Raw genomic sequence first — 27,870 nt, 5'->3', positions numbered from 1 at the left:
ATGGTGACCTCGGTAGGACCCTGGCGATCGCAGGGCCCACACCGCCGCTCCCAGCAGAGAGCCCATCCTGCCATGCCTGCTGGCTGGCATGTGGATCTGGTCCAGGGCCCTGCCTCCCAAGGAGAAGTGAGTTGTGTCCCCACGGAGGGTGGGACAGGCCGGCGCATGGGGGAGCCTGCTGCTCTCTAAGCCAGCACTCTGCGCAGAGGGAGTGGGTCCAGGGACCACCGCTGGCCCTGAGGTGCACGCCACTCACAGGGTATGCAGGGCAAATGTCGCCCTGGCCTCGACTCCTCCTCCGCCTCTCTGCAGTGCCAGGCAGCCTTGTGGAGAAGGAGGGATGTGGGGGAGAGGAAACAAACGGGGTTGCAGAGTTACACTGGGGACCAGAAGCCTGAGAGCCTGTAGTACGTGTTACTATAAATAGTCCAATGCGAAGCCAACTTTTTCAGAGCTTCCCACGGCCTCCTTGGGAATGCGGGATACAGGGGACTGTTCTGTGAGCGGGCAGGAAGCTCCGTCACCGTGGGTGGGAGTCAGGTACCCCCTGGGTGACCTCCGCCTGGGATATTACGTTGGCCGGGAGGAGAGAAATTCAACCCCTCTGCACTGCCGTGACTTTTCTCCCCTTTCCCGAAGCAATCCCCAGCCAGTGGCAGTCTGACATCGCGGCGAGCATGGGGCACCCCCTGAGATCTGACGGGCCGGGGGGGCTCTGCAGAGCCAGGTGGGCTTTTGTGCGGTGGGCGCGCCCGGGCGGATCCCGAGGGCCACGGGAGGGTCTCCCGTGCAGAGGGCAGAATTCCCACGCTTCGAGGTGCTACTTCGCTGGCTCTCACGCCGGCAATGGCCAACGCCACTCGCGGCTCCAGGACAGGAATCTGCTTACCCTGCCCAGCAACGGCTGCAGGCGAGAAACAGAGCCTGAGAGGGACGTTTGCGAGCAGGGGACAGAGCCCTCGCAAGGACCAAGCCAGGGCTGGGGGTGATTCTGACCCGGTCAGCGAAGAGCCTCACCGCCCACCGGAGCCTCGTCCGAAGGCCCCCGGCCGCAGGAACCGGGCCCTGCTGCAGTGCCCCAGAGCGCCCTGTGCACTGCTCGGGAAGGGCTGCACCTGCAGGGACGTGGCGGCGGGTCGCGGCCGGTGCCGGACACAGGAAGAGAGGAGCAGGGTCACCCGCGTGGAAGCGGAGGGGCGATGGAGGAGGGCAGGGGCCTGGGCAGCATGCCAGCTTCTCTGCACTGCCCACCCGCAGCACCCCGGCAGCACCCCGGCAGCCGGGCCAGCACCCACCTGGGGAAAGAGCACCACCCACTGGCTCACCAGCAGCACTGCTACCAGCTCCCAGGCCCTGGGAAATCTCCCCCTCAGCTCTGAGCAGTTCGAGCCCGGGGGCCTCCCAGCATTCTCCCATTTACCGCAGCTTCTCCTCCAGCCTGGGGGGAGCGAGCCCGGCCCCTGACCCACTGGCCCATCTGCAACAGGGTTCCACCCGCCCTCATTCTGCAGCTCAGCTGGTGGCAGCAACACAAGTGTCTGTTTCAGAAGAGCCACCTGATTCTCGCCCCCGTCGGATGGATCGGCAAACAGAAGGCTCACGGCCGAGTACAGCCTGCACGCACCCAGACCCAGCCGCTCCAGAGAGACCTCAGTCCCACCCCCACCAGCCGTCAGAGCGACATTCCCAGCACGGGGCCTGACACCCACTCACCCCCCTGCCAACACTGCACCCGTTCCTGGTCTGCTGGAGTGGAGCAGCCGGGCCAGCAAAGGGCGGCCGGACTCACCCCGCACGACTGCTGCCCAGGCATCAAGAGGAGTGAGGGAGAGCCCAGCAGGCAGGCCAACTCCCCACTGCCCCGGCCAGCTGCCTCTGCTAGGAGGCTCCAGGCCAGTCCATTTACAACCATCACCACAGGGCCATGCCCAACGGGACTTCTGCCCTGGGGAGCCACTCCCTGGCAGCAGCCAGCTGGTAACTAGCTGGCAACTGGGGACATCAGGAAGCCTCTGCAGCCCGCAGCCAGTCTTCTCCCCCCAGCCGCTCAGCACTGCAGCAGAGCTCAGCACCAGCGCCCCATGGAGAGAGGACCCAGGCAGTTGTGGGGGTGCAGGGCGAGCAGGGAAAGGGCAGTTCCCAGCCTGGCCTGCCTTCTCCACTGCTCATATGGCCCAGCCAGTGCCCCCCCGAGCAGAGAGCAGCTACCGCCACCTACCACCGTTTCCTGCTCCCCAGCCTCTGCCACTGCCTCTTGGGGCATCTCACACCTGGGCAAGGCAGGGCCGGTGCTCCAGCACCCTGCCTCCATGGCTCTGGGTGCCAGCCCCCGGAGCAGCCATTCACATGCCGGAGGGAACCGAGAACGCTGGCTCAAAAGGCAGGCCCTGACCCTGGCATCCCTGGTTGCCCCAGGAGCCCGCGGCTGTAAGGAGGGGAGAGGCAGCCAGGGGAGGTGGGGAAGGCTCCAGGGGCTCGGCTGAGGCAGGGTGTTTGCTCCCAGGCTACGCCACGCGCCCCCCCAGCCGCGCTGCCCTCCCCCAGCCAGGTGGGGGCAGTTTCTCACAAGAAGCTACTGCACTCTTGCGTAGCTCACACGGGGCCCCACTCGCCGGCTTTGTGGCGAGGCTCATTAACGGCCTCTTCCTGGCTCCCTAATGGAAGCCAGGTGCCGGCCAGATGCACAGTTGGGGCCGCTCAGGGCTCAGGCAGCGCGTGAGCGAGCGAGTGGGCGAAGGGGACCGGGGCTGGGTTCCTTTACCACGCCCCCGCTCGGCACGCAGCAGCTGGGGCCGGGCTCAGGCTGCACCAGCAGGCCCTTGCAGAGCCATTTCAAGGGAGCGCAGAGACAACCGAAAGGGGCATGATCTCTAGCAAGTCAAATGTACAAGCACAGTAAGGAATCAGAGAAGCAACGTGCTAACAATGCACAAACTAAACAGTCCTTCTTTTCTACCAGTACATCAGAAGCAGGAGGGCCGGCTCGGGGACCAAGGAGCTTAAGGTGCACTCAAGAAAGACAAGGCCCGTGCAAAGAAGCTAAATGAATCCTTTGCATCTGTCTTCACTGCAGAGGAGGTCAGGGAGATTCCCATAACAGAGCTGTTCTTTGCCGGGGGCGTTGTGCGTGTGACAAATCTGAAGTAATCTTGTCTCCAGTAGATGTGACAAAAGAAGAGGTTTTAGCACAAACTTCAAGAAGCAGTAAATCACCAGGACCAGATGGCATTCACCCAAGAGTTCTGCAGGAGCTCAGAGAAGAGGATGCCAAATGACTGGCTGTGAGATGGGAGTTACCACAGAAATTAGCCTCTGTGCCAGATGACTGGAAGGTAACTAACCTAACGCCGGCTTTCAACAAGGGTGTCTGAGGAGATCCTGGCAATTCCAGCCTAATCTCAATACAGGGCAAAGAACACAATTATCAGACTCAGATCAACCCGATTAGCTGGAGAAGAGTCAGCATGGCTTTGTAAAAGGAAAATCATGCCTCACCAGTCTATCAGAATTCTCTGTGGCAAAAGGTGAGCCAGGTGATTTATGGTGTACCTGGATTTCCAGAAAGGAAAAGGCAACTTGTGAGGCTGTTGGATTTTAAGATGAACATGCAAAATATTGTTGCAACCACTGATCTATGTTTGTAGCAAATCTTGGGCAAAGTGGGTCAATTGAAATGCCTATTGAAAGCTTACAATTCACTGCATCTGACAATATACTTATAACTCCAAGGCTGTGTCTACACGTGCCCCAAACTTCGAAATGGCCATGCAAATGGCCATTTCGAAGTTTACTAATGAAGCGCTGACATGCATATTCAGCGCTTCATTAGCATGCGGGCGGCAGCGGCGCTTCGAAATTGACGAGCCTTGCCGCCGCGCAGCGCGGCCAGACGGGGCTCCTTTTCGAAAGGACGCCACCTTCTTCGAAGTCCCCTTATTCCCATGAGCTCACGGGAATAAGGGGACTTCGAAGTAGGTGGCGTGCTTTCGAAAAGGAGCCCCGTCTGGACGCGCCGCGCGGCGGCAAGGCTCGTCAATTTTGAAGCGCCGCTGCCGCCCGCATGCTAATGAAGCGCTGAATATGCATGTCAGCGCTTCATTAGTAAACTTCGAAATGGCTATTTGCATGGCCATTTCGAAGTTTGGGGCACGTGTAGACGTAGCCCAAGTTTGAAGAAAGATACAAGTAAGAAGCCATGGGATAAGAGGGAAGGATGTCCTGTGGATCAGAAGCTGGGAGACAGACAGGAAACAAAAGGGCTGGAATAAATGGCTAGTTTTCACAACAGAAGAGGTGAACAGGCCCTGCAGAGATCTGTCCTGGGACCGGGTGCAGTTCAATGCATTTGTTAAACGATCTGGAAAAGGAGCTGAGCAATAAAGCAGCCAAGTTGGCAGACCAGACAAAAGTACTGGCACTAGTGAGTCCAAAGCAGACTGTGGGGACCTGAGAGGTCTCACGCCATTAGGAAAAGAATGGCAGGTGAATGTCAAATGTAAATGGGGCACAGTGAAAAACACATAATCCCAAGTACACGTCTCCAGGGAGGGGTTCGAAGTCAGCTGTCCCCACTCAGGAGAGATTTGGGAGTCACTATGAACAGTTCTTGGAAAACTTCCAAGCAGTGGTCTGAAAGGTGAACAGTGTATTAGGAACAGGATAGACAATAAGACAAAAAACAGCCTGGTGTCACTGTATAAACCCATGGTATGCCCACACCTAGGGCACGGTGTCCGGTTCTACCTGTTCCATCTCAAACATAGGGTAACCGAGGAAGGTTCAGAGCAGGGCAAGAAAGGTGCCCCAGACTCATCTAGGGCTTTCCTATGCGGGCAGCTTGTCTTAGAAAAGAGACAGCTGATGAGGGATACAACAGGGCTCTATAAAAATCAGCAATGCCAGGAGATGCTGCGAAGGCCTAAAGTTTAACTGGATTCAGAACAGAACTGGATCAGTTCCTGAGGGCAGCCCAACACCGAGATGTCAGGAAAGCAGTCCCACCCCCACCCCCCGGTGACCCCAGCATCTGAGTACCACAAGCCAAGTGTGGAAGCTGTGACTGCCGTGTTCTCTCCACTCCCCCAGAAGAGGGTCGCCAGCCCTCCCGGAGTGGCCTGCAGGCTCCTGGAATGGGCACCTGGCTCGAGGTGACTGCTGAAAGCCAGTGTCGACAAGGGATTTTGAGGAAATGACACTATGTCACGTAGCAGGAAAAAGTCTGGAATAGCATCCGTGAGAGCCGGAAGCCCTCCGCGTGGAGCTCTGGGCCAGGCCACAGGAGATCAGGCAAGGTGGCCCCTGCTCGGAACCAGCATGGCAGCAGTGATGTTCTCAAGCTTTTCGTTTCAGCCTTTGATGGTTCCCCTCCTAGTTCCCAGCGGATGGACACGCACAGCAGAATCTGCCCCACCCCTCCATCGCAGCACCAGCCTCACCAGAAAAACCAAGGCACAACCAGCTCCGAGACAGAGCTGCTTCCCCGGCCCTAGAGCCAACCTGAAGGCTCATGGAGGGCCATCTCATTGTGGGAAGTTCCCATGACCGGGGCCCAGACTACCCAAGTTGCAGAGAAAGACAGATTCTCCCTCCCCAGTCGGCAGAGCTCCAACGTTCCAGGCGGCCCCAGCTTCGGCTTCTTGTTTGCACGAGCCAGGCTGTGCCTCCTTTCATTTCAAACAAGTCCGTTTAGTGAGGCAGCCCTGGGTGAGTGGGTTCCCGGGTCGGAAGGACAAGGCTGCAGTGGTTCTATGCCATGAAGGATCAGAGCCTGCCTGAGCCATCAGAAAGAGGTCTGGAGCCTCCAAACATCAGCCTCACGAATCCTGCAGCAGATTTTACATCACCCTCATTTCCACCACATCAGTGGTTCCAGCTGCCCTGGAAAAGCCATTGCACCGGTGCCTTGGAGCTGTTGTGCAAACGGGATCACGTCAAAGGACTGAGCAGAGGCACCCCAGAGGCCCCCGTTCAGAGCAGCTCTTCCAACCGCCCCCGCAATGGGAAAAGTTGGGTTTTATTCCTCTGCGCCAGCGAACCCCTGTGCAAGCACGCCGGATCGGTGGCATTGTACAGCCTCTCCCGTCAGTACAACACAGTCTGTGGCATTTCTAGGAGACTGAACATCTCCGTTAATTATGAGGAAGACTGGGTTAGGGCCGCAGCTCAGTGACGCTTGGGAGCTGCCAGGAAGGTGCACGTTTCTCTTGAGAATCCCGGCCACAGACGAGGGGCTCACACCGGGGTGCTGGCTGCCAACATGGACGGATCAGACGGCAGAGAGGTGCCTGCTTTCCACAGCCGGCAGTCACCCAGTAACTAATGGCTCAGCAAGACAGCCCCGCACCCCGGCAAGAGACACATGGACCCTGCCACACTCACCCCTTGCTGACATCCTGCTAGACAGGAAGAGGGCATCTGTCCAAGGAAGGATGCTCTGGGACCAGCCATACCCCCAAAGGGTCAGAGAGTTAAGGCTCTGCCAGAGACAGGGAACCCCTTGCACCAGGCTGGAGTGGCGGTTCAAAGGCCAAGATGCACAGCAGCACCTGCTGAATCAGTGACTCTGTTTCCCTCAGCAGACTGGGGCTTTCTGTCAGCGTCACCCCCCCCAGATCCTGCCCAGGCCCAGCCCTGCTTAGCTTACGCTATCTGAGGAGAACAGCCCAAGAGGGGCACGAACCAGCTGCTTCAGACAGCGCTAGGAAGGCCTCGGAACCCAGCAAAAACCAAGCGCTCAGCTCCGAGGGGCAGGGGACAGCCAGCCCCCCGCCTAGTCCCGGAGAGGAGACAGCAGGCTTGTGTGTCTGCAGTGCCTCCCTCGCCTCCTGGGGAAGGGTCCCAGTGGCTGGAGCGATTTGCCAGGGCCGGCCGAAGGACAGGACACCACATGAACACGCACGCCAGGCTGAGCTGCGCCGCCCTGCCTAGCTAGCCAGGTGTCCCGCATTCACCTCCCCTCAGCCCCTCACGCGCAGGCGACAGGCAAACGCTCCGAACAGCCAGCAGCCCTTTAACAGGGCCCCCGCCGCAGACCGAGGGCAGTACCTGAGCGGCAGCGGGCTTGGTCCGGGGGTCGAAGATGCGCAGCTGCTTGTCCTGTGGAGACAGAAGAAGAACGGTCGGGGGTGAGAGCCACGGAGAAGGCAGGCAGTTAACGCACGTCGGGCTGGATGAGGGGCTGAGCAGGAGACAACGCACGACCAGCCCCAGAACAGCAGAGCCCGTGACTCCTGCCTTCATCAGGGCTGCTTGCGCTCATCCTGGCTGCCTTCCCCAGCAATGCTGGGGACATTTCCCCGCTGCCACCCCTCTGGGGTCCCCGGCGCATTTTACTGCCTCCTTGCCCCTGCACTCAGAGTGGGCACCGTGCCAGCCATGGGGCAGACACCAGAAGCCCTACCCCCGGCCTGCTCTGGGGGCTGACAGAGAGTGTGGGGCCCGGCAGCCAGCGCTGCCACCCTAGGGCGCCTCCACGCCAACCACACCCACAGGAGGGGCCACCAAACACACAGGTCAGCAGACACCTGCCTAGGTCCAGCCCAAGGTGGGTGGGGAGGGCAGGGCACATCCCCAGCCCCCAATACCACACTCGCTGCCTGGGGGGCGCAGGAGCCTCGTCACGCCAAGAGGCGGCAACGGCCACGGCTCGATTCAGTTCTCACACGCCCCGCTGCCTCAGCATCGCTCGCCCAGGCATGACTGCAGCTCCCCCACAGGCTGGAGCGTGAGGGTGGTTTGGGTACCAGAACCACGAGGCCGCGGCGGGGGCTGCCCAGCCTGGGAACCACGCGTGAGCTAAGGCTGCAGCAGCCGCCCTGCCCCACTACCAGAGCTGGCTGGGCGAGAGCTAGGGCAGGGACACCAACCCAAGCGGGGAGCGTGCCCCAGCAGCAGACGTCCCCCAGGGCAAAGGGCACGTCCCCGGCTGGAGGACAGTGCCTGCAGAAGGGGAACGCCCCATCTCACCCCGCCCCTCGCTCACAGGCTTGAGGTCAGCCCCGGAGGGAGGTCGGGCTGGGGTGAGGGGACGCAGGGGGGGTGGGCCCACGGGGTGGGCCCACCCTCTCTCCTCCTGTGCCAGCTGCTCAACGGGCCGCGGAGAGGACACAGGGGCCCGGCGGCTGGTAGTCCTCCTCCTCCTCCTCGCCAGAGAGCCCCGCAGTGCACGTGGGGAGCGCGGCCACTGCAAACTGCGTGCCCAACCCTCGAGCTCCCCTGGACGCCCCCCACTTCTCCCCAGAACGCTGGGCTGCCCATCGGGCAGCGTTCCCACAGGTCGCAGGCTCCCTGGGACCCAGCCACGCTGGCCCTGCTCGGCTCGTAACTCCCCCAGGCCCGGAGCCCCTGCCACCGCCTGACGCAGGCCCTGCCACCAAACTCCTACTCAGCGCGCAGACAGCACCCCCAAGGACGGGTAGGAGATACTGCTGTACCCCTGCCCTCCAAATCCAGCCTCTGCTGGCTGCCTCCTCTGCTCGCCTGCCCTTGGGCGGTCGCTTATCTCGCCGGGGCCGGTCTGTTTGGGCTGCCTGCGCCTGGCCGGCCTCCAGTGGAACCAGAGCAGAGGGAGGGAGCCGAGGTGAAGGCCGAGGGAGCCCCGTGGGACCAAGAACAGCTCCAAGCTCCCCCGCAGAGCGCTAGCGGTGCTGACTGACCCAGCCGCTGGGCTCCCAGAGGAGCTGCAGCAGCAGGGCCTGATTCGGAGCGGCCGAGACAGCTGCGCTCCCCTGGCACTGCGCTGGCCCTGCACCTTGCTGTGAAGCGACGTTCCTAAATCACTTGGCAGTGTGTGGGGGGTGGGGGGAGATTATGCATCTCGCCCAGCTCCTGGCAGCCCCAGGGGCGACCAGACCCCAGGACAAGAGAACACATCTTTTGCTGGCACTTAGCCTGGGTGCCCCCAAGCAAAGCGGCTGCCGAGCCTGTCCCTGAGGTGACTAAGGCACAGCCCTAGAGCCCAGCCCCACTGCGTGCCGGCCGGCAGCCAGGCCAAGGCGGTGGACTCCCAGGGGGCCAGGCTGGCAGGGGTGGTGTGAGGGGGCAGCCTGTCATCTTCCCTCAGGCTGCAAGGGCTGGGTCCATCCCCACACTGGCCCGTGCCCGCAGGACAGCCTTGGCCTCGCCCTAGTTCATGGCCTTCCACTCACCCCACTGCCCGGCCCTGGGATCAGGGAGAAAGGGCAACACGAGGGGGCTGAACACACATCACCTGTCGCTGCTTATTCCAGCCTCTGTCAGCGCGCGGGGAGTCCCTCCTCCCAGCCCCACTCCTGCTGGACAGCAGCTCGGGCAGGAGCAGGACCAGCTGCCCCAGCAGCACTGCCAAGGGCCGGCCAGGCTCAGCGATGCCCAGGCCGGGTCGGACGCGAGGCCCGGCAGCTCCAAGGATCCGGCTCTGGCAACGGAGCAGGCGGGAGGGCCTGAAGCACAGCCCGACCCCAGCAACCTCTGTGCCCGAGTGCCCCAGGTGGGTGGGCGTGTCACACGGCGGGCGCACCCTGCCGTTCATGCCCGGCTGGGAGGGGCTATGGCACAGCCCAGCTAGGGCAGAGGGAGGCTCTGCCCTTCCTCACCAGGCTGCCTGCGCCCAGCCAGAGGAGAGAGATGCCTGTGGACTCTGGCCCAGTTCCAGCAGGGTCGCTGCAGTCAGGTTCCTTTCCCACTGCCAGGCTCCGCTCACCTCCCGCTCCCGCCAGGGCTGTGCCATAGGACACAGGACAGGAATGCTGCCAGCCCCCAGCCGGGGCGCAGCCCCTGGGCAAAGCACTGCCCGGAGGTGGGGTCACATCCGTTCAGAGGAGATCTATTGATCCCAAAGGCTGTTCTCACCCATGGCTGCAAACCGAGCTTCACCACTGCCCCCGGGGCCCAGGACAGCCACCGAGCCCACGGGCACATCCTGCCCAGCACCGCTGCAGAGGGGGACTCTTCAGGCTTGTTTATGAAGGGGTCTGAAAGGCATTTCCAGCCCCGGGCCATCAGGCAGCCCCTGCCTGGGAGCCAAGGCCCGGCCCAGTGGAGAGCGAGGTTACAACCCCTCAAGAACGCAGGGGGACGCAATTAGGATTCAAGCTGTTCAAATGCTCAGCGCCTCCCCCACCCGGCCCACCAGGGTGGGAGGGAACCCCAGTGGCTGCTCTGGAGAGATGGCTCCAGGAGCTCTCCCCTGGCACGGCAGAGGGCCTTAACGCGGCCCTGGCCCATGCCCCCAGGCCGGCGCAGAGCAGGCACGGAGCAGCCAGCCCAGGGCCAGTGACCTGGCAGTGCCAGCCCCGCCCCAGAGAGCAGGGTGCCCCCAGGGTCTGAGACCTGCCCCGGCAGAACGACCAGACCTGCTCCCAGCCGGCTGCCGGGAAGCGCTGCCGAGCCAGCCGGCTGCTGGGAGCTGCGCGTGCCGCTAGCACCATCTAGTGCTCGTTCAGCAGAGGCCTCCCCAGCCAGCCGGTGGGTGGGCGCAAGGGATGGGTCCCTGGAACACAGACTGCCTCCAGCCCCAGCCAGCCCCCGCGCACCACTTCTACCTCCTGGGCTCCCCAGCAGACTCTGCTCTGTGGTGGGGGCACTGGGGTCCGGACGATGCAGGGCACGTGCTGCTCAATGGGCACGCCTCTGCGCTGTAAGCCTGCCCACAGGTACCGCCTGGCGCAGCCCCGCAGAGGTGACCGGCCCCTGGCTCCGGAGCAGCCGCAGAAGGGAAGCCCCCGGCAGGGCACCGCGCAGCCCAACTGCTCAGGAAATACCCGGCCGGTCCCCAGCCCGCACGCTGCGCTCACCTTCGAGGAGGTGCCCAGGAGGGCGCCGTCTTGTCTCCAGGCCACGCTCTGGATCAGGTCGCCATGAGGTTCCAGGGCTGGGGGAGCGAGAGTCGGAGTCAGTGCCTGCTGGCCTCCTCTGGAGGGGGCTGGGGAGCCAATGCCTCCTGCCCCGCGAGCAGAGGGGCTCGTCCGGGCCGTCCCACGGGCCAGTCACTCAGCGGCTCTTGGCCCCCCAACACGCATTTCTCCCGCCACCGGCCACACCCGGAGCGTCCCAAACGCTGAGGCTGGGCTTGGGAACAAAGTGGTGACAGACTCGGGTTCGCCCTCAGGCGAGGGCTGGGCCCCAGCCCCCAGGAGCCACCAGCGCAGCTCTGCGGGACGCGGTGCTGGGGAAAGGGCCCACTCGCGAGATGGGCAGTGCCACAGGCCTCCACACAGGGCCCCGTGGCAAACGGCTGAGGCCAGGGGGGTGCCCAGGTGCCATCCCAGTGTGTGTCGGGGGGAGTTCTCTGGCCACTGGTCTCACAGGTGCCAGCCAGCGTGAGGGGAGCAGGGGGCCGCCCCGTCACCCACCACAGGCTCTGGAGGCAGGGGAGCAGCCGGGCAGGGCTACCGGGAGGCCCAGGAGGTCCCTTGGGTCAGAGTACGACGCTGCTGGGTGTCCAGGCTGGTCCCCCCCGCACTGCGTGGCACCTGGTGGCCCTGAGCTGGTTCAGAAGGAGGGCAAGGCTGAGGCCCAGGGGCTGACCCGGCAGGGAGCTGGAGTTCCCAGCGCAAATGCAGCCAAGGCTCCGGCGTTCGCTCCAGGGAAGGCTGTGCCTGGGCCGAGGCCACGTGCTCTGCAGGCCCGCGACGGCCGTGCCTACCTGTCAGGGCTCTCTGCTGGGCCACGTCCCAGACCTGTGCTGTTCGCCCAGCTCCGCTCGCCAGGACGGCATCAGCCGTGGGGTGGAACTGGAGGGTCTGCACCTGGCACCCTGCCGGCCCCAGGGTCACTCCAGGGCACGAGGGCAGGTCCTGGCCACTCTCAGGCAGGCGCCACACCTTCACCTACAGCCCGACACACGCAGGTGAGCTCCAAGACTGCCTAAAGGCCCCTCCACGCCCGATCCCCCAGGGAGAAGCCACGCGCTCAGAAGTGCCCGCGGCCCCAGCAGCGGCCGTGTGCTGGGTGGGGCTTGAACTGGACTCCAGGTTCCCCTGTTATACAAAGCCGGCGGCAGGTGCTTGGCCATTCGCCTCCTGGGCTTTTGTCCCCCCAGGCAGGGCCAGAGCGGGGTCCCCAGGGTAGGTGGCCCCTTCCGGGCACCCCTCCCCCCAGCACGCTCAGAGCAGAGACACCCAGGCAGCTGCCCCTGAAGTCCATCCCGCGGGGCTGCTATGCACCCCTGGGCTCGCTGGGCAGAGCGCCGGTCGCGTAGCCCGTCCCTGCGCCAGCCCCAAGGGAGCACCCCAGCTCCCGCAGCTGCCTCTCCCCACACTGCAGGGGGGAGGGGTGTTTTCATCCTCCTCCGATCCCTCCGGCTGAGCACAGCTCTCTTCCACGTTCCCCGCCTCAGCCTCGCGCCTCAGCTCGGCAGGAAAGGCGGCCCAAAGCCAGGCCCAGTGCTCGGCACAGGAGGGTCCAGGGAAGATCCCAGCTGGGCCCCCCGTTTCTACGCGCACTCACGGTTTCATCAGCGGCGCCGGTTGCCAGCAGCAGCGCGTCGAAGGGAGAAAAGTCAAAGTCGGTCACCGCGTCTGGCGGGAGAGAGGAGAGCAGAGGTTCATTCCGACAGCACGCCGGCTCTCGGGCATGGCACGCCCCCGCTGCTCCCACAGGCCCGGAGGCAGCAATGGGCCGACCTCCGCTGGCTTAGTGGTTCTGCCCGACGAGCAGCTGCTCGCTGGAGCCCACAGCTGAGCTGGAGGCCTGGGAGAGCAGCAAGGCCACGTGCTAAGCCGCCTGTCTCAGGTGCCCCGCTGAGCTGGGGGAGGATGGACTTGGTGCTCGTCGGCTCTGGGAGGAACAGGTGGCAAAGGCCCATCCCAGGAGCTGTGAGCCTTGGTCTCCTTTCACACATGCAGTTTTCTCCTCACCGGTGTGTTCTGGAAGCGCGGCAGGAGGCGGAGGGTCAGCTACGGAACTCAACTGTCCGGAGCAGCCAGGAGGAAACCCTGGACAACAGACCCAGCCAGCCCACCTGCAGGCCAGAGCACCCTGCAGGCCAGATGTAGGAGAGCAACCACTTGAGCTGCCCCCACCTTCTGGCTTTGAGGGGTAACCCCTGTAATGGGAACATATCTGCTGGTCTAACACCCACCCACAGGCCTCCTGCACCCAGCACACAGCCGCAAACCAGGAGCTCGGCCCTGCGGGACGCTCCCTGGCCAGCCACCTCCAAAGAAAGACCGCATGGCGCTTGGCTAGCTCCGGGGTGCGACTGGCGCGAACATCTGCAGGAGCCACGCAACAGGGCCAGCCTGCGGGCACCCAGCTGGGGCAGGATTCCAGCCCACTGCGCCGTGCGAGGCCCTCCTTCAGCAAAGCATGCTGCTGGTAGCAGAACTCCCCTTAGTGATGCTCAGGCTGGTGCATGGTCCACAAGAGGTATGCCCTGTGACTCTGGCGGAGGGAAGCTGGCACCATAATTAAACGACCCCCTGCCGCATCTGGCACGCTGCAGACACTAGGCCACCAAGTACTTTTCCGTTTGTACAAAACGGGAGACAGGCCCATAAGGCGTTAAACCCCCTCTGCCTCCAGCTCTGACACACTGCTGCACATGCCCTGAAACATCCTTCCTCTCCGACCGAGGCAGCCGGCTGGCCAGGCACTGCCCTGAGGTCCCACTAAGCTGCCAGGCACGGTCCTGTGCCAGTGGATAAATGCCAGCTCCTTTCCACAGGGCCAGTGACAGAGATCCATGCCCACCCCGTGGCACTCACAACCAAGCAACGGCTGGGACTCAGCCCTCGGCTCAGGGATCAGCAGTAGGCCAGGGGAGTCACAGAGGGGTGGAGGTCTCGGACCCATTCTGGGCCTCACAAGCCTGCCCCTACCTGGTGATCTCAGAAGGTTTAAAGCTGTCGGCTCCCACCTGCTAGCGCTGATCCCACCAGGCTCGGGCAATGGGAGGCTGCCCGGGCAGCCCAGGGAAGGGCAGTCCCGGAGGGATGGCTCAGAGGAGGATTCAATTCGCATGCCTGGCACGACTGTTTGCACAGCAGTGTCCGTGTGCACTCTGGATACTGGGCTGTCAGTCTAGGACCCAGAGGCCCTTTATAAGCGAACAGCGGGGGCACTGAGCCACAAGCAGGAGCTGAAAGCTGGCAGAGCTGGCATCTCCCTGCACTCCAGGGGTTTTCGAACTCTGGGCCATGGCTCGGCAGGGCAACCTGCCGGCTCCGTGGCGTAGCTAATGAGGCACTGAAGCAGGGCAGCTCGCGGTGCTTAGCACCTCTGCTGGGCTTTTCCAAGAGCTGTGCCAAACCCCAGGGAAACTCAGCAGGCTCTGGGTACCTAGGTCTCACCGCCTCGCAGCCTGCACAGAGCAGCCCTCCACACACCCAAAGGACAGTAACCCTCGCAGCAGCCCGGGGAGTGAGGAACAGCCCGTGTAAGAGCAGAACTCACCTGAGTGGCAGCACAGCTGGGACACGGCCCTCTGCCCTCCATCCTGGCTCTCCAGGGGCACGATGCCCAACACGCCTGAAAGACGATACAGGGTAGGGGTCGCCCACCTGTCCATCCCAGCTGCCCCTTGCTGGGAACCTCCTGTGCACGCCAGGAGAGGGGCCTGCTCCGGGCGCCAGCCCGGCTGGGGCTCCCGCTTCCCGCAGGGTGTGATTCCACCCCCACAGCCAGCTGTGAAATGGACAACGTATCGCACAGTCGGACGACAGCACTTCCCGCCAATGGAGCTGCTATCATTGGGCTGTGGGTGGGGCCACCACCTGACGTCTCGTCCCCCCCCGCCCCCCCACCCCCCCGGCCCCGAGCAGGCAGCACTGAGACACACACAGAGGGAGCAGCCCACCACTGAGTGGTCTGGGGCCTCGGCTGGCAGGGAGCCTGCCTGAAGGTCCCAGGGAGGCTGGCCGTGGGCCAGATCCAAAGGTTTGGTGGGCCAAATCCAGCCTGTATCTTCCCTACCCAGTTCTGGAGAGTTAAGAGACCCAGGTTCTGGCCCTGGAATGTCACTGCCCCACTGTGCCTTGGTCTTCCCATATGATCAATGGGTACAACGGTCCTTGTCCCCCATCTTGCCTATTTGGAAAGTAAACTCCCGAGGGCAGCACCCAGCACAGCAGGGCTCCAGGGACCGTAGGTTTAATGGGCCCATTATCCACGCTGCACAGACCTGGGTCCCTCCAAATCCCTCCCGCTCTGCCAAGGCTCTGAAAGCCTCACCTGCTGACGATGCATTAAAGGCTATCCAGCGGCAGCTGGCCTTCATGTGGTTCCCGCAGGAGGTGGAGGAGCCGGCTCGGATATCTCTGATCCAGGCCTGGAAGGCAGAGGAGAAATCTATTAGCAGAGACCTGTCCCGAGCAGGCCAAGGAGAGAGAGCAGAGAAATAGTCACAGGCCCAGATCTCCCATGAAGCCAAGGGAGAGACACAGCACTCCATCCTCCCACCACCACACTCCTGCGCTCCCCTTCCCCGGGGGCGGGGTTGTGTGGGGAGGCTGCCCACAGCATCCCTCTCCCTTGCTCCATTTCTAGCGGTGCTGGGCGCATGCCAGAGCTCCAGGCTGCCTCTGGCTGTGGAGATGCTGCTCCTCCCGCCCAGCTTCCCCGGGCAGCTCTCAGCAGGCTTGCCCAGGCATGCCACAGGGTGCGGACAAGGCAGGCTCTGCAGAGCATACGGGTTCTCAGACTGTCGCTGCGGATGCAGATGGCAAAGAGCCCCCCAACCTGCAAAGCTTCTCCAGGGCCGGGGGAGAGAGATCTCGGTGGGGATCCCAGCAAGCAGCTCGCTCCTCGTTGCCCCTCCCACCCCCTGGAACTCAGACTTGAGAAGGGCAGTTCCAGACCTGGCTCCTTGGGAATCCTGTCCCGTGCTTCTTAGCCACCCTACCCTCCCCCTCCAGCTCAGACTGGGGAGTGCCAGGCCCGTCAGGCCCCTGGCACCGGGCCTGCCCGCACTGCATTACCCCAGGCCCTCAGTCCCCGCACGGCGTTACCCCAGGCCCGTCAGCCCCCCGGCACCAGGACTGCCCGCACGGCGTTACCCCAGGCCTCTCAGCCCCCCGGCACCAGGCCTGCCCGCACGGAGTTACCCCAGGCCCGTCAGCCCCCTGGCACGAGGACTGCCCGCACGGCGTTACCCCAGGCCTCTCAGCCCCCCCAGCAACAGGCCTGCCCGCACGGAGTTACCCCAGGCCCGTCAGCCCCCTCACCAGGCCTGCCCGCACTGCATTACCCCAGGCCCTCAGCCCCCTCACCGGGCCTGCCTGCACGGTGTTACCCCAGGCCTCTCAGCCCCCCGGCACCGGGCCTGCCCGCATGGCATTACCCCAGGCCCTCAGTCCCCGCACGGCGTTACCCCAGGCCCTCAGCTCCTGGCACCGGGCCTGCCCGCACTGCATTTCCCCAGGCCTGTCAGCCCCTGGCACCGGGCCTGCCCGCACGGCGTTACCCCAGGCCCGTCAGCCACCCCCTGGCACTGGGCCTGCCCGCGCGGCGTTTCCCCAGGCCCTCAGCTCCTGGCACCGGGCCTGCCCGCGCGGCGTTACCCCAGGCCCGTCAGCCCCCCGGCACCGGGCCTGCCCGCACGGCGTTTCCCCAGGCCCTCAGGCAACGTTCCCTCTATTTTTTTCCATCCAGGAATGGAAAAAATGTTATGTGCACCAAGGCACAGAAGAAGTACCCCAGCAATAGCAACGCACACCACCAGCTGTGTGTGCTCTGCCTCTCAGCTGTTGTGCCTTGTCTCTTCCAGGCCTTGTCTTGATGTTCAAGCACACGCCCCAGAGAACCTTAGCAGAAACTGTGAAAAGTTTTCACCATTGACAACAGCCTGAGCTACTGAGACACACAAGGAGCAGGTTAGGTGACCAGTAAGAAGTCAGAGGGGTCACATTTAGCAGGGATAGGAACAAGGGATAAGAAACTGTCTACACCATTCTGACCCTCTTCCAGCCACTTCCAAGCACTGCAGACGAACAGCTCATACGCTGCAGGGACCGGGGCACAGAGCAGCTCCCCGCCTGGCAGCACTTTGCTTTCGAGCACCAGCGACTGGAGACAGCAGCCACTAATCCTAGGCAGAACCACCAGGGACAGAGATGGACGATGGGACGGGAAGGGAAAGCCCTGGCGTGACAGTCTGTCCTCCTGAACCACCCGGGCTAAAAACCGTCTGCCAATGCCCATCGCTAATGGCACACAGCCTTAACGTGCAGCCCTGGCAGGCCAAGTTCCCGGGTCCTTTGGACTAGCAGGGCTGTCAAGGCACTGATCCAAGGCCTGGAACTACGGCTCAGTGCAATTCCCACACCTTGAACCTGCTAGCTGCTAACCGCACCTTGATCTCCTCCGACACAAAGATACCCTGGGGAGTTCTGCGCTCAGCAGCGAAACAGCGTCGTGCTGGTTCCAAACTGGATGTTGCTTCAGTCCAGTGCACTTCCTGCCAGAGACCAGTCAGAGGAAAGGGCCTTCATTAAGCTCACCTGAAAGCCCTCACTGAGTATTCGGAACTGGACAGCTGAACCTGGCCGAGCAGTTCCACATCCTGCTGCGGAGCCAGGTAACAAATACGGGTTTTCCATGACCCTACCGAAAGGCCTTCCCCTGCAGCCAGAACAAAGAGCAGCCACCACTAACTGCAAAGTAATTACATTTAGGTGGAACATGAGCATCACACCAGGCTGTTAATGCCACCCACACCTAATGCCACCCGCTGTCACCAGACTGAAAAAAAAAAAAAAAGCAGAGCTCAAGAAGGGTAAAGAAAAAAACTTAGTTAACAGCCTTTCATCCGGCAAGAAACTACCTCTCAAAAGCTGAGGTTGTGGAATCCGCATTCTACGATGAGTGTCCTCACTTTCTGACTGTGCTCTGTACGATCTCTGCCTGGTTTGTAAGTGTTTCTGTCTGCTGTTTGATTAATTTTGCTAGGTGTAAATCAAATTAGGGTGGTGGAGTCTGACTGGTTAGATAATGCGGTTACAGGAGGTTCCGACTGGTTAGAAAATAATTGGGCAAGGTAGAGCCCAGCAGGACTCAAGTTTCACTGCAGAAACCTGGGGTCCTAGAAGGAAAGGTAGCACAGAGCTGGGAAAGGAAGGCAGGTAGAAGAAGAAAAATGACCTGGGAGAAGAACTCACCTCCAAGACACAGCCTAAGACCAGAGCTGCCAGGACACCTCTGCCTGACCATGAGGTGCCACAACCAACCTCCAGACAGACTGACTTTGGCCAGCCGGGGAAGTCTGCTTGCCCCATCAGGATCAGTGAGCGTGCCACTGTGTGCTCAGCCCATGTTCTGCTTGCTTGGCAATTGTCAATAGAGAGAGAACGAGAATAACACTGTGTGAGGCTTTTTCAGTGGCGCGGATCCTGCAGACCCAAAGCAAGTTACACCCTGAGCCCTAGGCATTAGGTTAAGGGGCGTGCGTGTCCCCCTGAAGTATGGATGGATAAAGAACTCTGTACCGGTAACAGCTGCAGCTGGATGGGACTTCTCTGGAAGAGACAGACACATGAGCTTTTAAGCATTTCCAGCTTTGCATGCTGATGACTAACACCACTCCAAGGGCTAAGTCCAGCTGGAGAGCGGGGATGACTAATAGTTTATTACAGCCTGTGCAAAGGACTCCTACCTGCTCAGTGGCAGCTGGCAGTTTCCCAACCCGGCCTGGGCATACCCAGAGTTACCCAGACAATATCCTTGGTGAGCTACAAGGTTTGCTTTTCTCTCCAATTGCTCCACGATGCCCATCGCTTTCCCTTGCTGTCACCCCCACCCTACAGGGAGCTGAGCTTTTTACAGACAATTTGCTAACACAGCCCAGCAATCGAGGAGTGTAAGTGGCACACAGACGAGGCAGAACTTGGAACGGAGCCCAGAATACTGACGCCCAGCCACCCGCTCGAATGACTGTTCCTCCAGTCGCTAAGGCTTTTAAGGAAATGCCAGAACAATGCACAGAAAATCAATTGCAATGTTTTGCCTTGCAAAGCCGTAAGCTGGAGCAGCCAGGGCGGTTGCTGCCACTCAGGGCCTCGTGCAACACCAGGACCTGGAGGAGGTTCATGGTCAGAAGGCATCTTAAAATCTAAGAGGACTAGAAATATGTTATCAATTCCCTTTCACTCAAACGGAAAGGTTCTGGTCTGGGGCCTAACTCCGTCACTGTGGTTACAGCTAGCGCTGTCAGCAGCATGAGGCTGCTGACTGGGAGGGGAAGGGGAAGAGACACCAAGGGAAGGAAGGAAGGAGTTTGACACAAAGGCACTTGCCAGCTCTGCATCATGGTGTCCTGGGCACAGGCGGGCTGATTTGACCCATCTGCTCTTCAAAGGCCAGCTGCATTTACAGGCTAACTTCTGAGCGAGAAGCTGAAGAAATGCTCCCTCTGGGATCGGATCCCATCTTGGCTAAGAGCACAAAGGCTCTGGTTCGAGAATATTACTGGAGACAGGAAAGGGAATGAAGGTGATGATCCCCGTGAGCTGAGTGCTGGGCGGCCCACCCAGGAGAGAGTCAAGTGCCACGCAGCTGATTAGCAGAGCGCCCCCAGCTGGCCACAGTGGGCAGCGTCTTTCCATTGGTGGTGCACCTCCGCACAGGCCTTGGTGCACATAAAATTTATTCCATCTATGGATGGAAAAAATTACAAGGAACGCTGACGGCAACATAGCAATAGTTGCAGGGAGACAAGGATTTAGATTAGCCAGAACTAGGAGCGACTGGGGAGAAGTGCGGAGACACCTAAGGGAATAAGCCACAGAATAGTGGAAGAAACTCATTGTGAACACACTTCACTGCACTCGAAATTAACTGTAGCTGCCTGTGACAAGGCAGAGGAGGCCCCAAAAGGCTCCTGCTGAGACTTGTGACCCTACCCCATCTTCCGAACCATAGAGAAGTCCTCCAAGGGAGGCTGGAGCAGCAGCCAGCAGAGGCAGCCAATCAGGAGCCAGGAAGGCCTATATAAAGGAGCTGCAGCACCACCTCAGTATGGCTGGAGACTTTGCTGAGCTTCCTGTGGAGAGCTGATGGTCTGCAGATAGAGCCCTGAAAAGGGCAAAGGACTCTGCTGACAGCCATTGTAGAAAGGGCACCAAGATGGGCCTTGTTAAGGACAGCCTGGAAGGGGTGCATATCTCCCCAGAGTGTGGCACGGCTGGAGAGCTGAGGCTGGAAAGACAACAGCTATTGCTATGGAGTATAGCTCAGCAGGGATGGCTGAGTCATTGAAAGACATTTTGATATATAGACTCTATGACACAACCAGAAGACCAAGCAGCTGAAAGACTTCATTGAACTTTGGGGGAATGCAAATACCCCCATCCCTCCCCACAATGGGGGCAGCCGCGAGAGACCAGATGGAACCCGTTACGCTGCCACAGTGTGTACCGGACGCTTCGATACAGATGTAGTACAGGTAGACCAAGACAAAAGCCCCCATTCCTCTTAAGGCAAAGGGCAAAGTTGGATTTATAGTGGCAATCAAAGGAAGCCCTTACAGCTGGATGCAGATGCTGCAGTCACTATTAATTCAGCAGTAAGTGAAGTCCCTATGGGCAGGCAGCATATGGTCCCTATGGTCTCCTGGCCACCGCCCCAGATGGCAGCAATTGCCTCCTTGTCAGCTGTCTGAGCAGGGACATCAAGGACTAATTGAGCCCCGGAGACCAATCAAATCCTTCCCCTCCTCTGCGTGGTGTCCAGACAAAGGCAGAGGCATTTGACAAGGCGAGACACTGCCCCGGCTCCACCAGTTCCGTGGAGAAAGTGCTACCCCTCGATTAGAAAGTACGCTGGCATGGGATAGCCGGTGGGCTCTGAGGGTACCTCCCGGGGGACGATCCCCAGGCAAGCGCAAGCAGGAGTTCCACGCAGTCCCATGGGAGCGGCCGACCACTCTCGTCGGCACTGGAGTTCCATGCCAGCAGAGGGGCAATCGTGGTTGTATTTTGATACTCGCCTGGAGCCTCCCGGCTGCCCTCCACAGCACACGGGCAGCAGCCAGTAGACTCCCAAGCTATCCCCTGGCTTGGAGAGTTCTTCAAACAAACCACGTCCGCAGACAGCAGAGTTTGGGCAAGCGGCATATCACGCCCGGGAGCCTGTCAGTGTCGGCCGTGAGCAGTCACAGCCCAAAGCCCTGCATGCACCCAGCACTTCCTCATCCGCAGCTCCTGCGAGGCGTACAAACACGAGGCCCGCGAGAGCTCGGATGGAGGAACTAAGGGTCTGAATCTTTTCTGAGGAGAACTGCGACTAGCGCACAGGTCTGGGAGATGAGATGTGTCTGGGTTTCCACCTCCTGCTCGTCCTCAGGCCTGGCCCGGGGGTCAGGAAGGCTTGACTAGCAGGGGGTGGCGTTCCCCGCAGGACTCATTTTACACTGTCTGCATACCCTTCCCGCAGGCAGGGTCTTGTTGCTTCGGCACTGGCGGACACCTGTGCCTCGAGCAGCTGAGGCCTAGCAGAAGGCAGCAGCTCCGCCCGCCCGGCTGCATGCCCCCCAGTGCTTGAGGCACTTCTAAGGAGCGGCTGCAGCCTGGCCAGGCCAACGCAGCCTCTGCTCTCTGCCCATTTCTCAGAGGCCGGTTGGCTGCCGGGTTCCCAGACCTTGAGCTCTGGCTCCTGGGGCCGGGATAAAAGGCTCAGTCTCAGGAGCCTTCAAAGCAGTGAGGCAGGCAGCTGGGAGAGCAGCATTCGTCCCCCAGGAGGCGGGCACAGCGGAGACTGAGCAGTGCAGGGCTGGAGACCAGGAGTCACCATGGCACCTTCTCTTCCAGCTCACCAGTCAAAGCCAGGGCAGGGGATGTGCTGTGGCTCCCTAATGGCAGCATCTTGCTGACAGTCCAAAAGAGCAGGTCAGAAGTGGGTAGGGGACGCAATACTTCCTCCATTTGACCTGTCCCTAGTCCCAGCCATCTCCTAGACGCAGCACAAGCGGACAAAGTTGGGTCTGCCAGTGAACCACCCAGGCGCAGTGCAGCTCCTACGGCTGGTCCTTTCCTAGCTGTTCCTCAGCTTTCCAAGCTCCCTGCTGTCCCAGTTCCCCGTCTTCCCCCAGGATCAGCCCTGGGCTCCTGAACAGAGTTTGTGGAAGAGCAGCAACCTCAGGGAGCTTCACGCTGCTGCTGGGAAGCCCTGCATGCCACAGACAGAAAGGGGGACCAGGAGCCCAGCCTGGAGCAGAGCACCAGGCCAAGACGGAGGTGCAGCAGCAGGGCCAAACGGAGGCCAGGAGCAGAACACCACATTTAGGTGAGTGAGGTTTGCACAGCCCTTGCTCGCGGGATGACAGGCTCAAACCGTTCACTCAAACGATCGTTAACTCAGCAGTTGGCGAGGGGAAAGCTAAAATCTGCTGCACGATAAACAAAATCCAGCCCCACTGCCGTTCAGCAAGTCAGACTGTCATAGTTCACTGGTGCGTGTGGCGATCGCTCTGTACTGAGCCTGGAAGCAGAGACGCTGTCCAGCACGACTCGAAAGAGCCAGGTGCAATTATATTGCTCTGCACAAAACCCATGGCAAGCTGTATAGCCCCCTTCCTCTCCGAGCACCTTGGGAAAAGTCTGGCTTCCCTTTCCTAACCAAGACACAGAAAAGCAGCCACCTCTGGGGTGGGTGAACAATCGGGCTGCAGCACACAACTGAGCTGAAGACCTTTCATTACCCTGGAGGAGGAAGCAGAATAAAAACTCTCTTGCCTGTTGCTTTCACAGCCCTTTGTGGAAGGGGTGTGCGCACAGTGGTGAAAATCAAAGGAAACAAAACTATGCTGTCAAGCCGGGCTGCACATCTGACACCAAGCTGGGAGCTACCCAGACCTGAGACCAGACTGTGGAAGCCACTGAGCACTCAGCACTGAAACATTTAGATGCCTCCCTCCAGCCACTGGAGCCTAACTTTAGGCGCGCACACCTTATTAAAATCTTAGACAGGGATTCACCAATTCCTCAGGGCAAATGGTCTATGCGGCCCCCCCGTAGCCAACCGTAGCTGTGGAAGTACAGGGCTGCGTGTCTGTACAGCATGGCAGAGAGTCACAGACGTTCAGACAGATCTTTAAGGGACAGGCACAAATATTTTAATCATTTTTAACACCATAATTCAGGGCTTCCCACCCTTGCATGCAGCACGTACCACATAGCTCTGCTGCTAGCTAGCCACAAGCCCGTGTGCTCCCCCATCTTATCCACAGCATCATGTGGCCGCACCGTCCTGCTCTGCGCCACTTACAGACAACTTGGCAGTCCTGTGGCATCACAGCAGCAGGGTCGAGCTTCTGTGGTTACATAAAGGAAGGAGATTGCCTTTAACAGCTGCAAATTTACAGTTGCAAGAGCGAGGAAATGTGACAGTGACGCGGAGACCACTCAATTCCCAAGTCTTGGAGGAGTAGCCGCGGTAGTCTGTATCTGCAAAAACAAGGAGTCCTGCGGCACCTTTAAGGCCACCAGATTTATTTGGGCATAAGCTTTTGTGGGTAAACCCCATTTCCATCAGCGGCATCTTACCAAGGTGCAGTTACCAGTGAGGCTTACCTAAGGTGTAGAACACATGCAGTGTGCTCCACATTAAGGAGCTGATCCCCTAGCCCTCATTTTCATGAGTTGGCTCCCAGAAACCAATTAGGCCACTCCCCATCTACGAAGAACCTGCAGGATGAGGTCCTAATCCAAACCCTTTCATTCCTCTGCTTCTGGATGCTTCAGTTTGCAGCCCAAATATTGGATTACGAGAGCACTGCGTTCTTGACACCCTAGGCTCATGGTTTGCAGAGGGAGAAGCTGCCTGTGACATTTCATTTGTGGATCGCTGTCAGGCAGCATCTTCACCGGCTGCATAGATGCGTGCAGACAATCTCTGCAGCATTAGCATGGGGCATGTCCAAACATTTTCATTTGCGAGCAGGTTAGGCGGCAAGTTGCTCTGTAGAGAGAAGTCCTGCCGCACCGGGGACAAGTTGCACAAGCCCAGAGAGGAAGAGAGGGCGGAAATGCTGAGAACATCGTGCAATACAAAAACCCGAAACCGAAAACAGTTGCAAACGGCACTTTGAGAAGCCTGCTGGGAGTGCGCACTGTGGCTCCCTTCAAAGCATTTCAAAGCCACATGGCACCATTAGACAGGGCGTGAGGAAGGAAAGAACTAGGCAGATAACCCTTGGTGAAAAATGCAAAGATCCAACACAGGGAGGTAACAGTATTTACATCTGACAGGTGCTAACCAGGCAACATGGATAGCAACTAAGTCACTAAAACCTCATTTCAAGGCAGCTGGAGCTTGTTGTCCACTTAGCTATTTCCATACCCCCAATAAAACTGGCACACATGCCCAGGGACGAGCTGAGGGCTGGTCTCGGATTTCTGGCCGTTCGAAAACGATGCAGAACAAGGCATCTCAGAGATGGCTGAAGATCAGCTCACGCCTGGGAAATGCGCCCATCACAGCCCCGAACGTGGGCAGCTGCAGCGCTGACCGGTCCAAAGCGGACGGCCAATAGCCACGTGCCTCTCTCATGGCTGCAAGCGGACATCACCAGCTGCCAGGGAAGAGCACCCTGTCCCCTGCTGGACCTGGGGGGAAAGAGTGTTCTACTTCCGCTGGACCCCAGTAACTGGAGTGATAGAGCAGAGAGACTGGGACAGGCTGCTGGGAGCAGCTGTGACTGGGGAACCTAAAGGAGGGAAGTCACCCCCCTGCACCGCAGGCTGCATGGATAGTGAGGTGGCAGGGCCCTTGGGACCAGCCAGCCTGGGGTCATGAGGTGTTAGAGCCCCTCAAAACTGCACAACCCAGCTCTGCATCTTGGAGCGCAGGCAAAGGGGCTCTAAGGGGAGAGCCATGCCCCCACTGCCCCATACTGCCGGGAAGGGGGGGACTGACCCCGGGGCAAAGCAGGGTGCTGCCAGGAGGGCAGCATCTGGGATCCCCAGGGCAGGGTCCCCCCAAAGCAAGGCTGGGAGAGCTGGATGGGCCCCAGGGCGTTCCCCCACTTCTCCTGGCAGGGCAAGCCGGCAGGGGGTCCCTCAGGGTGGAGGAAGCGGGGGGCACGGGGGCCCGCTGGAGTGGGGGTGTCTGGGGTGCCGAGGAGTGGGGGTTGGGGGACATGGAGGTTCGGGGGAAGCACGCTGTGGGGTGCCCCCAAGGCTGGTGCCCGCCGGGGCAGGGCTGTGGGGTGCGGCGGGGTGAGGCACGGGGCCCCCTGGGAGAGGAGGGGCTCAGGGTGCCCCGCGGGGGGAGGCCCCGGCCCGGCCGGACTCACCTCCCTGCGGGCCGGCCTGGCCGCCGCGTGCCGGAACCGGGACGCCCTGAAGCGGTTCATGGTGCCGGCTCGGGGCGCCGCTTCCTCCCGCCGGATCGGGCTGCTGCCGCCGCGCCCTCCCCTGTGCCGCCCGGGCCCCGCCCCGTCCCGCGCCTGGCCCCGCCCCCAGTCCCGCCCGGGCCCCGCCCCGCGTGGGCCCTTCCCCTCCCCGACCTCGCTGGGGCTGGGCCACGCCCCCATGCCGCCCAAACCCCGCCCTTGGTCGCTCCCGGATTCCCTTCTGACCCCACCCCTTCCCGTGGCCACGCCCCTTTCCCCACAAACCCCGCCCCTGCAGGTAGCCAAAGCCCTTCTTCCCACTGGCCTTGGCCCAAGGTGCTGCCCAGGGCGCAGCCGCCTGCCTGCCCCAGGCTAGGTGGGGCCCAGGTACGGCCTGCTAGCCCTGCCTGGCCAGGCACCTGGGTGAGAGCAGCGCCCAGCTCCACCCTGGCCTGCACTGCAGGAGGGGGATGGACCTTGTAGGTGGGTTCGAGGAGCCTATGACGGCAGCAGGGCTGGTCCCAGTCCAGCCCCACAGGAATGAGGCCTGTGGCTACAGGCTGCAGCATCAGGGCTTCCCTTCCATGTCCCAGCCAGCGCGGGCAATAGGGCGATGTGCTGCCAGCCCACGGTCTGTAGAAGTTCATCGCCCCTCTGGTCACTCCTGAGTTTCTCTCCCTGCCCAGGCCTGCGTGTGCAGCAGGAGGAAGGTGAGGTGTTTGCTGAGTGGTGGAATACAGGCTTTGTGCGTGGCAGCCCACTGGCATGATGGATGTTGTGTTTATGACATGCGGGGCTATGTTGAATACTGATCCCGTTTCAGGAGAGGGCTTCTGATAGCCTGGGGAGGCTGTTTGCTGCTCCTGGAGACAGGAAACAGAGGAAGGGCCCTGAGCAATTGCCGTCAGCCACCGGGGATGCTAGGTGAATCATGGCCACCTTGCTACTGGCCTCCCATCCAGCGGTTACCCATCCCATGACTGGATAGTTTCCTTGGCTGTGAATTAGCCCAGCCATAGTCATTGGGCTGCCCAGTGGAGCAAGAGCCTGGGGGACAGGGAGACAGCAGGAAGGGGAGCTCCTGAGCTCCCTGCATGTCAGAGGTAAGATGTGCACAGTATTAACATAAGAACATAAGAATGGCCATACTGGGTCAGACCAAAGGTCCATCCAGCCCAGCATCCCATCTGCCGACGGTGGCCAGTTCCAGTTGCCCCAGAGAAGGAGAACAGAAGACAATGATCAAGTGATTTATCTCCTGCCATCCATCTCCTGCCCTTGTTCTGAAGGCCAGGGCACCATACTTTACCCCTGGCTGATAGCCATTTATGGACCTAACCTGCAAAAATTTATCAAGCTCTTTTTTAAACCCTAGTAGAGTCCTGGCCTTCACAGCCTCCTCGGGCAAGGAGTTCCACAGGTTGACTGTGCGCTGTGTGAAGAAAAATTTCCTTTTATTAGTTTTGAACCTACTACCCATCAATTTCATTTGGTGTCCCCTAGTTCTTGTATTATGGGAAAAGGTAAATAATTTTTCTATATTCACTTTCTCCACACCATTCATGATTTTATATACCTCTATCATATCGCCCCTCAATCGCCTCTTTTCCGAACTGAAAAGTCCCAGTCTCTCTAGCCTCTCCCCATATGGGACCCGTTCCAAGCCCCTAATCATCTTAGTCGCCCTTTTCTGAACCTTTTCTAATGCCAATATATCTTTTTTGAGGTGAGGAGACCACATCTGCACGCAGTACTCAAGATGTGGGCGTACCATAGTTTTATGTAGGGGAAGTACGATATCTTTTGTCTTATTATCGATCCCTTTTTTAATAATTCCTAACATCCTATTTGCCTTACTAACTGCCGCTGCACACTGCGTGGATGTCTTCAGAGAACTATCCACTATAACTCCAAGATCCCTTTCCTGATCTGTCGTAGCTAAATTTGACCCCATCATGTAGTACATGTAATTTGGGTTATTTTTTCCAACATGCATTACCTTACACTTACCCACATTAAATTTCATTTGCCATTTTGCTGCCCAATCACTCAGTTTGCTGAGATCTTTTTGTAGTTCTTCACAATCCCTTTTGGTTTTGACTGTCCTGAACAACTTGGTGTCATCTGCAAACTTTGACACCTCACTGCTTACCTCATTTTCTAGATCATTGATGAACAAGTTGAACAGGATCGGTCCCAGGACTGACCCCTGGGGAACACCACTAGTTACCCTCCTCCATTGTATTGGGGTACAGTGACTAGGGTGAGATCTAGAGAGAACTCTAATAGATTGTTGAGGCATGATTTCCTTTTTCAAAAACAGTGTTGACTCTTCTTCAACATTTTGTGTTCATCTATATGCCTGAAAGTTTCATTTTTGGCTATTGCTTCAGCCTGTTTGCCAGGTTCTGAAGTTAGGCTTACCAGCCTGTAATTGCCAGGATTCCCTCTGAAACCTTTTACAAAAATCAGCATCACATTAACTACCTGCCAGGCTGCTGATATGGAGGCTGATTTAAGTGATAGGTTATATACCAGCCAGTAGTTCTGCAATTTCAAAACTTCGTCTACTGCCACCTCAGCCTGAGACAGGTCTCTTACCAGAGCCATTTGTGTTAGGTGACGGA

General features: G+C 59.9%; 1 protein-coding gene across 3 annotated transcripts in view; it reads right to left on the bottom strand.

Annotated features, from left to right (window-relative positions):
- The window catches only part of CORO7 (coronin 7), a 92,843-nt gene extending 67,535 nt beyond the window's left edge, over positions 1 to 25,308 (bottom strand). The window contains exons 1-7 of one of the 3 annotated variants that reach the window (XM_075010356.1): positions 25,205 to 25,308; positions 15,151 to 15,247; positions 14,374 to 14,448; positions 12,427 to 12,497; positions 11,624 to 11,807; positions 10,773 to 10,849; positions 7,045 to 7,095 (exon numbers count right to left, since the gene is read on the bottom strand). In XM_075010356.1, the coding sequence (XP_074866457.1) occupies positions 7,045 to 7,095; positions 10,773 to 10,849; positions 11,624 to 11,807; positions 12,427 to 12,497; positions 14,374 to 14,448; positions 15,151 to 15,247; positions 25,205 to 25,264 (615 nt within the window). In that variant the 5' untranslated portion in view covers positions 25,265 to 25,308. Of the gene's footprint in view, positions 1 to 7,044; positions 7,096 to 10,772; positions 10,850 to 11,623; positions 11,808 to 12,426; positions 12,498 to 14,373; positions 14,449 to 15,150; positions 15,248 to 18,568; positions 18,615 to 23,175; positions 23,871 to 25,204 lie in introns of those variants that run through there. The other 2 variants (XM_075010358.1, XM_075010357.1) reach the window with 2 other exon arrangements.
- Positions 25,309 to 27,870: the final 2,562 nt, after the last annotated feature.

Source organism: Carettochelys insculpta, chromosome 16 (genome assembly GCF_033958435.1).
Source record: "Carettochelys insculpta isolate YL-2023 chromosome 16, ASM3395843v1, whole genome shotgun sequence".
NCBI classification, from domain to species: Eukaryota; Metazoa; Chordata; order Testudines; family Carettochelyidae; genus Carettochelys; species Carettochelys insculpta.
Note: the sequence above shows the minus strand (reverse complement) of the source record. Positions and strands in the feature narration are given on the sequence as shown.